The sequence below is a fragment of the Phaethon lepturus genome, unplaced genomic scaffold (assembly GCF_000687285.1).
Source record: "Phaethon lepturus isolate BGI_N335 unplaced genomic scaffold, ASM68728v1 scaffold4162, whole genome shotgun sequence".
Classification (NCBI taxonomy): Eukaryota; Metazoa; Chordata; class Aves; order Phaethontiformes; family Phaethontidae; genus Phaethon; species Phaethon lepturus.
The window spans coordinates 12,124-25,548 of record NW_010525388.1 but is presented as its reverse complement, the minus strand read 5'-3'; the positions used below and the strand labels follow the sequence as shown (position 1 = coordinate 25,548).

Below are 13,425 nucleotides of genomic sequence, written 5' to 3'. Positions count from 1 at the left end.
TGCCTTAGCATTTTCTCTACACACAATTTTCAATAAGGTATGCAATAATACAGCAGAAGTATCTCATTTGCCAGTGCATCAGGTAAAAATTTTCCATTTGCCCCTTTTGTTCTTAGACGGGCTTAATTCATCTAGCGTGCAGGAACTGTATTAAATTAGGTCCTGGGACATTCCAAATTACCATCAGTAAATTATCTTCCTGTCATAGGAGCTAATTTAACAATCTCAGATTGCTTCAGATAATTTGCAATTCTTAACTATTAACCATTAACAAGTCTCCTAATTTAACATGAAATGTCTCTGTTATTAATCTAAATAGTCAAACCCTCTGACAGTGACCTTCCCAAATCTGTAACAACTTAGTAGTTAGACTGGAAGTTTCGGATCAAGGGTGATAATTCCTCCAGCCCCCTTTCCCCAGTGGCATGAACCGTCCTGGCGGAGGTCTAAACCACAGACAATTGCCTTAAACCTCTCTTTGCAGAGTTCCTGCCAGGGTCTGCTGCCAACACACACGGTGTGCACAGCCTCACAAGAGAAAATTTGGATTACAGATTTCATTCCTCCCCATTCTCAAATCCCTCTTGCTCCGTGAGGCTGAGGATACAGAAGCATCAGTATTTCAACAGAACGATTGCTCAGAGAGTCTGGATCATAGTTACACGCCGTGGCAATGGATCAAACAACCACCAGTATTTTCAGTTCATTGCAAAATTCAAGCAGTCTCTTAATTAAAACTTGAGCTTTAAAATACTAACGGTCTGTATTAAGTATTTAATACTATAGCCTTTCAAAAGCTTTGCATGGAATTGCCTAAAACACGCTGCTGCTAATTTCACTTCAGTGGAATTAGACACAACAGTGGAAAAGATAGAAAATAAATTGGGAGCTGCCATCTCCAATAGAAGCAGCAACTCAGACAGTAGAGGATATTTTTACAGGTTAGTCCCACTGAGAAAATTGTTAAAACAAAAAGGTATTAAATACAAGCTAAGGACAGAAAAATCAGATACTCAAGTTGGAATCCATCCAGGCTAACAGAGTTAAATACCAGCACTTGTATAAAGAGTGCCATGGGATTCTTTAAAGATTATTGCAGAATGTGAGTTGTGCTTCTCATCCACAACACGGAATTTGCACTAAACAGAGGCTGGTGTTAATTTGGCATTCCCTACTCAATTACTGAATGAGTCCAACCCTGCTCTGCTTGGGGAAAATAACAGAACCTGATCATCCAGTAAAAGTATTACTGAAATACATTGATTCTTCTGCCAGAATTCCTCCTTCAGGAAGGTAATTTTTAATTTTTATGGGTACTATTAAACCTTTTTTGGAACATACTACTAGGAAAAAAGCATCATCTAAAATTTGACGGGTTTTGGTGTAGCATAGCCTCATTGTAAAAGAGGGAAAAAAAAAAAGCCTGAGGAGCACTTTTTGTTCTCCCTCCTCAGTCCTGTTGAATGTTGCCCATCTCCCTAGGCTTTGCCCTACCCCAAATCTCCAAGCACTACTCTTCGAACCTTGTGGCCCACACTCCCAAGCCTCATATTAAGTTGTTTTTACCCATCAGGCTCTAAATGTCAACCATATCCTGGGCTGCATCAAAAGAAGCGCGGCCAGGTTGAGGGTATCGATTCTGCCCCTCTATTCCACTCTGGTGAGACCACACATGGAGTCCTGCATCCAGCTCTGGAGCCCTCAGCACAGGAAAGACATGGACCTGTTAGAGAGGGTCCAGAGGAGGGCCACAAAAATGATCTGGGGGGTGGAACACCTCTCCTATGAGGACAGGCTGAGAGAGTTGGGGTTGTTCAGCCTGGAGAAGAGGAGGCTCCAGGGATACCTTATTGCAGCCTTCCAGTACTTAAAGGGGGCTTACATGAAAGATGGGGACAGACTTTTTAGCAGGGCCTGTAGCAATAGGACAAGGGGTGATGGTTTTAAACTAAAACAGGGCAGACTTAGACTAGTAAAGAAGAAATTTTTACAATGAGAGTGGTGAGACACTGGCACAGGTTGCCCAGAGAGGTGGTAGATGCCCCACCCCTGGAAACATTCAAGGTCAGGTTCGACGGGGCTCTGAGCAACCTGCTCTAGCTGAACATGTCCCTGCTCATTGCATGGGTGTTGGACTAGATGACCTTTAAAAGTCCCTTCCAACCCAAACTATTCTGTGATTCTTTGATTGTAAATGTTTACATCAACTTCCATGACAAACTCTGCAACAAAGGTAGTTCCTGAGCCAAAGACTTAGCAGTACCACAAGTGACATCAGAACTTTCTCTCCACCATCCCTTCTTGCCTGAGGACCCTGTGGAAATGCCTTCTGGAAGGCTCATTCCCATCTGAGATGCTCACATTTTGCTGTCGCCTTACCCCATCGCCCCTCTCTGGGGAAGCAAAAGGAAAGCAATGCAGAGATGAAACCTTCCTGAGCCTTCTCTTGAAGTGTTTACTTCCCTTCCCCTCTCATCCTCCCCATCAGTCAATTCATTCTTCTTGTATTTTGCTGGTATTTACATTTTTATCCACATCAGTACTGAACTTTTTTTTTAAAACAGTAATTCTCATCATCTAAAACCAGTGTGTTCCGAACTCATCAAGCTACTGCAGTTTATATAATTTGATTGCCTCAAGTGAATTATTGCAAAAGAAAAAGCTTCCAACATTTTGGATGATCTACTGAGCTTTGTGTCTTCAAGTCTGGCATCTAATGTTCACAGTGTTTATCTGAATATCAAGCCATACTTTAAAAGCTACATAATAGTAGTAGACGAAGCATCACATTAAATTGTTTCTATCCTCATACTGTAGCTAACTTGCTCCATAATAATATGGTTCACAACTTAGAGTTCATTTTAACAAATCCCATAAAAATCCTCTGATGTGCTCAAGTTTCTATCAGATATATGACTTAATGACCAATTCATCGAAAGACATCAACAGAGTAGTTTAAAATCTGCAGTGGAGGTGGATAAATGCAGAAACCCCTATGAGGATATTAGCTGTTTACTACCTTACAGTCCCAAGGGAATGCTGCGTGACACAACGCAAGTCATCTGCACTGCTTTTATTCACTGCAAATGCCAAAACCAGCAGTATTTTTACTTTCAGATACTCAAAAAACATTTACTCAGTAAGTTAATTATAACAAAAGAGAGCAGTTAGGGGCCAGAGGATCTTTCTCCATATACAGCTGCCCTAGATGTAAGCTTATCCACGCTGCAATGATTCCAGCTCAGGGATGGCCGTGTACAGCTGGAATGCAGAGGGTGGCTTCCTGTGTAATCCAGGACTGACCATGAGTGACTGAGGGCCTCCAGGTTTACTTCCTATAATACAGAATGTAATTTATTTTTCAGGCTTTTACAAAAGAACCCCATACAACTGCCCTTCTGCTAACAAAACACAAAAAACAGCTGAATTAGTGCAAAACAGATTACAACAATAGTTCAGGCACTAACGCTTTAATATTCTGAACACTACTGTTTCCCCAAAACAGCATCTTTGTAACTTGTCACATTACCTGGCATGGTACAAGCTTGTCCATACTTCACTGGAATCCAGCATCAAGCCTACTCTGGCCCTTGTTTAGCAGAGTGGCAAGCTGCAAGTATTGAGACTCTCTGGGGCTGGGAGGAAGACTCCTAATCCTATGCCCATAAAGCAGCACTATATGGTTACCACAGTCACTATGTCCCCAGAGTGACCCAGACCCAAAAATCAGAACCCAGGAGTCCTCTACTCTTGGGTGCAACCACTCTCTGCCAGGCCAGAGCCACTATTAATGTGCCTACAGTAGGGTCAAAGATGAAAAGCTTTTAACAGAATATACTGACGGATACTTGACACTGACAGGCAAACGAAGCAGAGATAACTCCCCATGGGTAATCCAATAATGGAAGAAACATGAGTATTTTGTTGGAAGTTAACAAATAATCATCAGCTCCTTTCCCCAAATAAGGTTTCTGTGAATTTACTGAACAAGTCATTCAAATATAATTCTTGACAAGTACTCAGCAGACTGCACAGCCTTGCCATGCTTACAGCAGCCTGAGCTCTTCCCCGGCTGGGGTCAACAAGGAGAGGAAGCACAACTATTCAAACGCTACCAGAGGTACCTTGCTAAGCACAAGGTATATAGCAGCTAGCCTGTGGCTGCCCTGAATTTCTGTGAATGTTCCATAAACAAAGTCAGTCTTGCCTTTAAAGTAGCAAATATAAAGAAATACTTAGTACTAACGCTGAATCTGCACCACTTGGCAGAGGTATAGGGAGCTTGTAGCCCTCACTCTCAGATACGCACTTTGCGAAGTCCCAACTGCAGGAAAGGAGAGCTGCTTGGTGTACCCCACACTCCTATATTCCCCCCCCCAGCCATACACACACACATTGACTATGTGCTCGCTCTGACCCTACTCACATGCTGAGGTTTGCATCAGAAGGAAACCCAGGCACACAGTGCAAAGATGTGTAACTTAACCCACCTCCTACCACTGAAGCAGGACGCAGCCAGAGCTCACATGGGGCCAGGAGTTTGCACTGCAGAGCATTCTTCCCTCGAAAGTAGGTCAGCTTAAACTAACAAAATTCATTCTGCAAAATTATGCATCAGATTTTTGTTTTTTCCAAGACACCGCCAACAGTGTTCCCAGGCCCCAGAGTGTATCTGCTGTTCAAGACTATTTTGTTTTCTTTAAAGGAAACTCTCTGGTTCCTAAAATTGCAATTCTTGTTTCTCCCCTCTCTACCAGTAACCATCTAAGCCTTCCTAGTTGTAACACATTTACCTAGTTAATACAGACTTGTTTTCAGGGAGAGTAGGGTGACGGAATTTTTTCACCCATGAATTAAGAGGATTCTTAACAAGAGCAAAAGTTCATTTGGCAAATAAGAGTTTTGAAACTCAACTCTCCTAGGATCAATTCCCTTCACTTCTGGCTTAAGAGCTGCAGAAAACTGAAAGCATAATCCCTGACATTTCACTGTACTTGCAGGACTAAAATATTTGCCCTGTAGATATGCCAACACTGCAAGTAACTAGGTAGAAGCTAATCACACTATAGATTTCATTGTAATTTAAAAATACCCAGAGCACCTCACTAGTCCATCCACATGGCAGTATAAGTGGGTCCACTTGGTAAATGGTTTCATCTACCTGTCTGTCAGCAGAGAGATGAAAAAGAATATTGATAGCATAACTGGGCAGTTATGTAAATTGGACAACTAAACCGATTCCAAATAATTTCTAACTCTTTTCTTTCCCCACAATAAAATTTATTACTCCTCCCTTTCAGTAAACAGCCTTTGGCAGGCACACAATTTTTTGCAACTGTCACTAGAAAGGTAGTCAAAGGGAAGATAATAGATTTTAGAACTTGGTATTGTAGGGCTTTTTTTTTTTTCTGATTACTAACACTTTTTTATGTTACTGTTTTAAAGCTACTTGTTATGCATAACTCTGCTATTTGTTTCTAACACACTGGTTGTAATTTTGTAAATATTTCTCTATTTGACTTTTTATCTCTTTGTTAGCATAAAAACCCCATAACATTTAACTTCTCCCCATAGCAATAATAAAGAGTTTACAACCTCTCATAGATATCCTGTCAATACAAACTGGATGTAAACAAGTTTTAAAGTGAGTGGCAGTAAGTTCTTTAAGTAAGCTAGCCATTTAAGGAAAATGGCTGTAAATACATTAAAAGTTATCAAAGCTTCTTATGAAAAAATACTTTTATCCAAGAACTAGACCACATAATTAAACAATTCACATGTTAGTTATAAACTAGTTTTAATTAAAGGTAATCTGACTCATTTTAACTAAGTATAAATTTAAAGTCAAACAACATATTTGTATCCATTTTCTACAGTATCTGTCATTTCTCCACAGTGGCTGATGAAACTTGCCAGTGAAAAACGTTTTGAGTAGGCAACCTGTAATACAGCTATGGTTTATTTCTGTCAAAGGCTGACTGCTGAAGTGTGAAAGAAACTCATTAAAAATCTCTCACTGTGATCCTCCATTGCAAGTGAAAAAAGAAAGAAAATACTTAATGAAGGGTACACTTAGCCTGAAGCCACATTCATATTCTGCTTTTCATTTTACACTATTTCAGTAAGCAATTAAAAGACAGCAATTAGTCACAGAAACACTATTCATACTGGTCATATTGGGAGATTAAAGAGGTTAACACTTATTTTATGTTAATATTATGAAAGTAATGAGGGAGATCAAGAATAATACAGCCAACTAAAAAGCAATGCTAAAATAAATAGAAGAATCTCTTACCTTAATCTTAAGACAAGATTCACCGCACATGGAACTTCACTATATTCGTCACTAACAGGAGGCTGAGACTATTAAAGAAAATGCAAAAACTCTTATAATGGATGCCAAAGGAAAAAAAAAATCCCAAAATACTTGCCATGCTAACAGTTTGAAGTTAGCACAGAATATTTTACACATCCTCTAACTCTCAGAAACCTTTTAAACACTTTCAGTAACACAGTCTTAAAATATAGCCGATTCCAGTAAAACTGCCATATTTCAATTGCAGAGATACAAATGATAAGGCCTGCGTAAAGCACTGCATGTAAGAGCTTTTAATCCACCTTCCATCAAAGCTCCAATAACCTAATAAATAATATACACACAGTGAGAATACCAAGCTACTACTCACATTATTTTTGCGTAACAGCTTTGGTTGTTAAGGAAGTCTTGCATCTACCCATCTGCAAAGAACTAGTAGCATATCAAAGTGGGCATCACAGCTCGGAGAATGTCTTTCACAGAGAAAAAATCAGGAACATTTTTCACGCTATCACTCCTCCCTCACACTATGATATCCTCCCCAGCCCTCAACTAACATTTATATGATGTCTCAAGTAAAAGTGTATCCTACGTACAGAGTACCTCAGGGTCCTCTGCCCTATTATGATTTCGTATCCAACCTGGTATGTTGTCACCGCTCAGAGAAGCCTGTTCAAAGGCTACAGTCAAGTCCTCCCAAAATGAAAGACTTGCATCACAAAATTAATTTGATTGTTTTCCAACAGTTTTTCACATTAAAGCTACTTTAAAAAGTTACACAAGATCTGTATTTTATTATCTGTGTATTTTAACAAATATTTTAAACATAAGTTAATGAATATTTGGAAATTTATTTAATCCCTAAAAGGGGACTAGATATTTGTCTACTTCAGTTAAGTCCTTCCATTCATATAAACTATTACTATTATTTCTGCATCTTCAGCAGACCTGTTATTTCAGTGTATAGGAACGTGCAGCCCAAAGACCAACAGGCACACACCAACAGTGACAAGCTGCACTAGGCTCAGTTCCAAGTCAACTTTTGGAGCATTTAGGAAAAGAAAAATCAACAGCAGACTTCAAGCAGAGACTTTTTTCTCCTTCATAAACTAAACAACTCATAATAAGAGTTACCTGTACAAACTAAGTCACAAACTGCAGAACTCTCAATTTCTAAGACATAAAAACCTCTGTCGGGTGAAAGCCCTTTTTCTTTTTTTTCCCCTGTACTCAACTTACATAAGACATCTCAGATGCTGAAGCACTATGTCAACTAGCTCTGCAACGGAAAGACTGGGGTCATCACAGGAGCTAACAGGACCAAACCTGGCAGGAAGCTGTTAGTCTTTCAGAACATTTCTATGACACCAATGAAAATCAGAAAATCTAAAATTGCAGGTGAAGTGGCAAGGGTCATCCACCCAAGGAATAGACATTTTTAAAAGAGCACTTTGGCTGTAAGCCAGTAATCCTATTAAGCAATTATTTATAGCAGCAATGCTTCCCACACTCTCAGCGCAGGGCCATGAAACTCAATATGGTATTTTATTCCTCTCAATTAATCTACTACTATGCCACATTACTGAACTATTTTACTGTATACGGGATGAAGCATTTTAATGACAAACTACATGTCGTGATACAAATCCTAAGCGTGAAAAATTATTTGGAGATCTGGCTACTCAAAAACAGCCATTATTACTCTGACAAAAAGACAGCAATTAGTGTGATCCAGTTATGAAGATTCATTAAAAACAGAGAAATTACCTATCTTAACTAATTCTCCTGGGCACAAACATAACATGACTTTAAATTTCCTATCCATCTTATCCAGTGTGTGCTCACATTAATCGTTACAGGCCCAACTGCATACAGCTCTATCTTCGCAAGTACTTGCCATACAAGGCTGCAGAACAACACTCCCACCTCAATTCACATTTTTAACAACAGAAATGAAAAAGAAAACCCTTCACTCAAACACTTGGAAGAAAAAAAAAATTGATAAAGACATTTTTACCTCTGTGTTCTCCTCCTCTTTTACTCTTCGTGACTGGAAAACAAATGAAGTGAGATATGAGCTATGCAACTTTATACATTAAAGATCCAGAAATACTAACAATTAACATTAAGACAGAACTACCTTGCAGAGTACAAATGTCTTGGCATAAACAAAAGTTACCTTTTCCTGAGAAACAGCAGCTTTGCCTTCCTCGCTCTTCTCATCCATTTCATCATCACTCCATTCCCAGTCCCCATCTTCTGTTTTATGAAGGTGACCACTGGAACCTGGTACTCGTCTGACCTACCATTACAGAGACAACTTTAGTCTTTATTGGTGCTCTGGTTAATGAGCAATTCTTCGTTATTTTTATCTATATGCTTTCATTAGTTTGCTGGAGGAGTTACTGGCATACTGGAATAATATCTGACCTCAGAGGTCATCCTTGAGCCAGTGGGAACAGCTAACCTATGCAAAATTCATATAGGCAAACGGAGTTTGAACGTATTTTACAACCGCTTGTTCTTGGGACACAAGTAAAAAACTTCAATTTTTCTGCTAAAAAGCTTTAAAATGAGTAAAGGTGTTAAGGATACTTTAAAAGTAAAATTATCCTTATTTCAAAAAAACACCAGGTATGTGCAGACTGAGAAGGTAGGCAAACATGCATCCCACCAAACTCAGGTAGATCAAACAGTCTAACAAGGCTTAATAGGAGTATTCAGCAGCTACATCTGAAAATTACATACTCTTCTAGTGCCACCTCACTCTTTTTCACAGTCTGACAACACACTGGTTTTTCCTGGATCGTGTTCAGCTTATCTGAGCAAAACAAAAGAACACCCAACAATTCTTCCCACACCTTGGTACGCATTTATGAGACCTATGAGATGGCTGGAAGCACAGCACAATAAGCAGCAGCCCCACTGGTGTTCAGATTAGAATTGCTTTCCCTTATTATTTCACATTACTGAACCAAGATACAGTTCCTGCTGCACAACTTCAAATGTTTGTACAGGTAAGCTCCCCAGCTTAAAGCTTAAAGCATATTCTTTTGAATTATAAAAAAGGAGAAAAGTTATTGAGGAAAACAGCCTATATACATTGGTAACAGAATGAAAGGAACAGAGAGCATTAAGTGTTCACAGCACACAAAAGAGAGAACTAACTTGGCAGAAAAGCAGTTTCAGGCCAAGACCAACTGTTGGAGAAGACATCTAATAAAATAACTTAAAAAAAAAAAAATTATGAACCAGATGGCCTTAGCTCGAAATGGTATATCCTGTTTGCCAGTATCTGCAGTAACATACAACAGCCTGGTTCAACTTTGGTTTCACAGATCCCCGATTGTGCTGTTTTGCACTGAAGTATACTGAGCACTGATTAACTTCGTTCTACCACCCTGATGGTTGGTGGCAGTGATGGAAACCCACTCTGCCAGCACAGCTACCTCACAAAACAGGAAGCTTAAAAAAAAGAAAAAAAGAAAAAAAGACCTGATGTCTGACTAGAAAAATTACTGGTTTGTCAACATAATGTTGAAGTAGTAGTAGTACTGTAGTAACTGGTAGTAACCTTGTTCTAAACTCCTCCCAGTTGCTTTAAATCACAATGCGGGGAGAGATGCAGCACATGACAGATTCCAGCTGCTTTTAAATCCCATCAGGTAGTACTTCAGCAAAGAATGTGTGGCATGAAAATAGGACACTGGAAATCTGAGCTCATGAGCTTCTTGAAAGCTGTGCGATGCAGATATTAATACAATTTTTACAAGGTGGCTTCTCATAGAGAGCTGAGCACTTCAGCTATTTCTGTTCTGGATTTGGACCAAGCACAATTTGGAGCTAGTTGGCCTGACATCACAACAGCAGGAGCGAGTATGAGCTTAGCAGCCTTCTTCCAAAACCTTAACAAAGCAGTTATCTTGGTGTCTGTCTGCACTCTATCCCTCTTGCCTCCCCAAACACCCATCTGCTCCTCTCCTTTCCCTTTTGCACGTGTAAGACTAAACCAGAGGAAAGGGTGAAGTTTCCAGAACCTCAGCACATTTCTGTACCTTACTCAGTCCTTACGATATTCCTCCCTTACATTTCTTCCCTGCACCCCCAAATAAGAGTGCTCTGCTCAGTTTCTCCATATTTTGTACTCCTTTGAAACTGAGAAGAGGGGAAACCTATGCAGGACACCAGGGGAATATCCTACTCCATCACTTGCTTGACAAATTCTGCACTAGTTTCCCTGTTTCCCCTACCAGGCGCCTAATGCACCAATTTTAGCTCTAGCTGCCTCAAAGCTTGGTGCAAGAAGCTCATGTGTGTTTGGGAGGGAGGACCCAGCAAAAGTCAACAGCAGTAGTAGTACAGCAATTTCTTACTCGGTTGCAATCAACCCAGGCACAATCAGTGGGCTCTGACTGTCTACATCATCAGGGATGAGCAAGATACAAGGTAATCGAGCAGGCAATTTGCCTGGTGCTTGTGGATATAATTTAATGTTCTTCAAGGAACAGTCCTGACGCAGGCTTTTGTTTAACAGCACAAGCATTTTAGCGACAGCTATACATGAACCTATGAGAGGGCATCAACCACAACCAAACCATGCCTTTTTCAAACAGAATAAAATAGGTTTACAGACACATTCACACACTACATCGTGCACTAATCAAAATCTTTTCTGCGTCCGTTTTCAGTTGTTCTGAAGACTTATTCGAACTAGAACGATTTTAATGGAGCTTAATGAAGCTGGCAGAGAGTTATGGGAGAAGGCTTTACTGATGAAGATGGAGTGCATTTCAAGTTTTTAAATAGATTGCCTTTTAATAAGCAATAAACAAATGGCTCAAGGAAAAGAAAATAAGTTACTGCAAAATAAAATACCGTGTTAAATTAAATTATTTTCTTGAAAGGTGTTTGAAGGCAGAAAAACAAAAGTTTAGACTTGTACTCTGCTTCAATCAGACTGATTACCACCAGCACACATATTCACAGGAAAGAAATCATAGTTTCAGCTATAGCCAAGTACCCAACCTATTCAGCCTTCAACAATGTGAAGTTGTTTATGACTTTTTTTGTTGGTGGGTATGTTTAACACTCGCATTACTTAGCAAATGAATCTGCAGAATTTTTGATTAACGGTCACTTTTGCTCACGCTCAGTTCTGGTTAAAGCCACAAAGACTCGGTCACATAGGGAGGGCATGTACCCGAGGTGTGGGATGGCACAAGAGCAGTGCACCATGCCTGCAAATAAATTAATTGTCTCTTCATTCATCATAAACCTGTAGAACTCTAACATCACATATTGATGGAAATATATTAGCTTAAATTTCTGTTGTAATAGAAACTTAAAACAGGCTTGATACTAGTATAGTGCTGCTTCTCTTGAGGTTTTTCTAGTTTCTTTTCCAGACCACATTCACTGAAATGCATATCGGTAGTAACACATGTGAAGTATTTTAGGAGACAGCTAGCATTTTACCATATTCAACTTAGGTTAATAAAAAGCAAAAATACACTACAAGTAGTAAAGGAATAAAACCTACATTATACAACTAAAGCCTTTTAGGCTTTGGATTTGGCACAGCCAGAGGACCACTTTAAAGGGCTAAGATAAGACAACTGAGACAATCTACTACTTTGCTTCCATGGGAAGAGACAATCCTGAGATGTCCAGCAGGGCTGCACCCAGACCTACCTGGCTGTACAGTGAGCAGGTTCAACCCACAGGCCTGGGAAAAAAAAAAACAAACTAGTCTTTTGCAAGACTTGTGATCTAAATCAGCCCATCTTAAGGTCAAACCGCAAAGACTGTAAGCAAAGAGGCAGAAACAAAAGCGGCAGTGAGAGGGACATTGGATCATCTTGTTTTGGCAGCAGCAATCCCTCAGGATCCTCAAAATGACATTCTCTAAAATGCTTACAATGCAGCATCATGACTGGAGTGCACGATCTGCCACACCCAAGTCTCCTCAAGCTTTCATTTGTGCTACTACAGCTGTGCAGACAACCCCATTGAAGAATTAAAATGGAACACGGTTAGCTTGCAGCCAAATCAGATTTTTAATTTAGCTGGCCATGAGCTAGCACAAGCCCTAGAGCCTGCACAAGAGGAGGAGCTGCAATATCATTTTCAGTAGTTGCCCAAATCATCTGTGGTAAGAAATCACCGTACATTCCCAAAAAGTGATACAGACTTAAATATGAACAGGGAGCAAATAGATCCAGACACAGCATACATTCGTCTCCATTCCCCTTCATGAGCATGCTAGTTTAAGTTCTTTAAATCTGTAACACAATCTTTTGTCATTCCTTCTTCTTTTATTCAGCCCAAATACTAGGCTTTCAGTATTAGGCTCAGTATTTTTAATTTCCTTCCTACATGCAAACACTATAAACATATTGTTGGCTTTTCAGCATAAAAAAACCCCAACTTTTCAAAAGTATCTTTGCAGCTTTTTAATCATGAATTAATATCTGCAATCAACATTACACATCAGCACACATTTTCCTAGGAGGGGAAAAAAGTCCAACTACCTGCTTCCAGCACTTTTTTTATATGCTACTTTCTCATATAAAAATCTTTTTTCTTAATGAAAAAACAGAATAGAATAATGCTGTTATTTTATGTTCTGAAACAGAAATGATAGCATAGAAGAACATTTTGTAGTCTGGATACACAGTTCATTGCTATCAAATATTTAACTAGAAAAGGATAACTTTACTTCAGGAAAAACTAATTTGGTATTTTGTCCTATCAATATATTGTTTGTACTTTCAGAAGGGATGCATCTAGGATAAGCATCTAAGCATTGTAATGACAGTGGCAGAGTTCGGAGATGACAGTAGCACCACGTTAGATATGAATCAGCTGTAGGGGTCATCACCCATTGCAATGTCCATACAGTTTATTAGACTATGATAATCTGTAAGAGTTTAAGAACAGTCATAATCAATCCAAGCAATAAACTCCAGCATTGACCAGTTGTATCTTAGCTTTGAAAAGAAGAAGTAAGTGTGAAGGCAACCCTTTGGCACTTTATGTATTCCCCCAATTTCTAGTAATCCTCTTTTCATATTATGTTTGCTTTTTAAATAACGTTTAAAATCCTAAGA

General features: G+C 39.4%; 1 protein-coding gene across 1 annotated transcript in view; it reads right to left on the bottom strand.

The window, feature by feature from the left end:
- The window catches only part of LOC104617407 (STE20/SPS1-related proline-alanine-rich protein kinase-like), a gene marked incomplete at its 5' end in the record, with an annotated part of 42,251 nt that extends 33,633 nt beyond the window's left edge, over window positions 1-8,618 (bottom strand). Inside the window, 3 exons of the mRNA XM_010282722.1 lie at window positions 6,296-6,363; window positions 8,334-8,366; window positions 8,496-8,618. Of these exons, the coding sequence (XP_010281024.1) occupies window positions 6,296-6,363; window positions 8,334-8,366; window positions 8,496-8,618 (224 nt within the window). The remainder of the gene's footprint in view (window positions 1-6,295; window positions 6,364-8,333; window positions 8,367-8,495) is intronic.
- Between the last annotated feature and the right edge of the window lie 4,807 nt (window positions 8,619-13,425).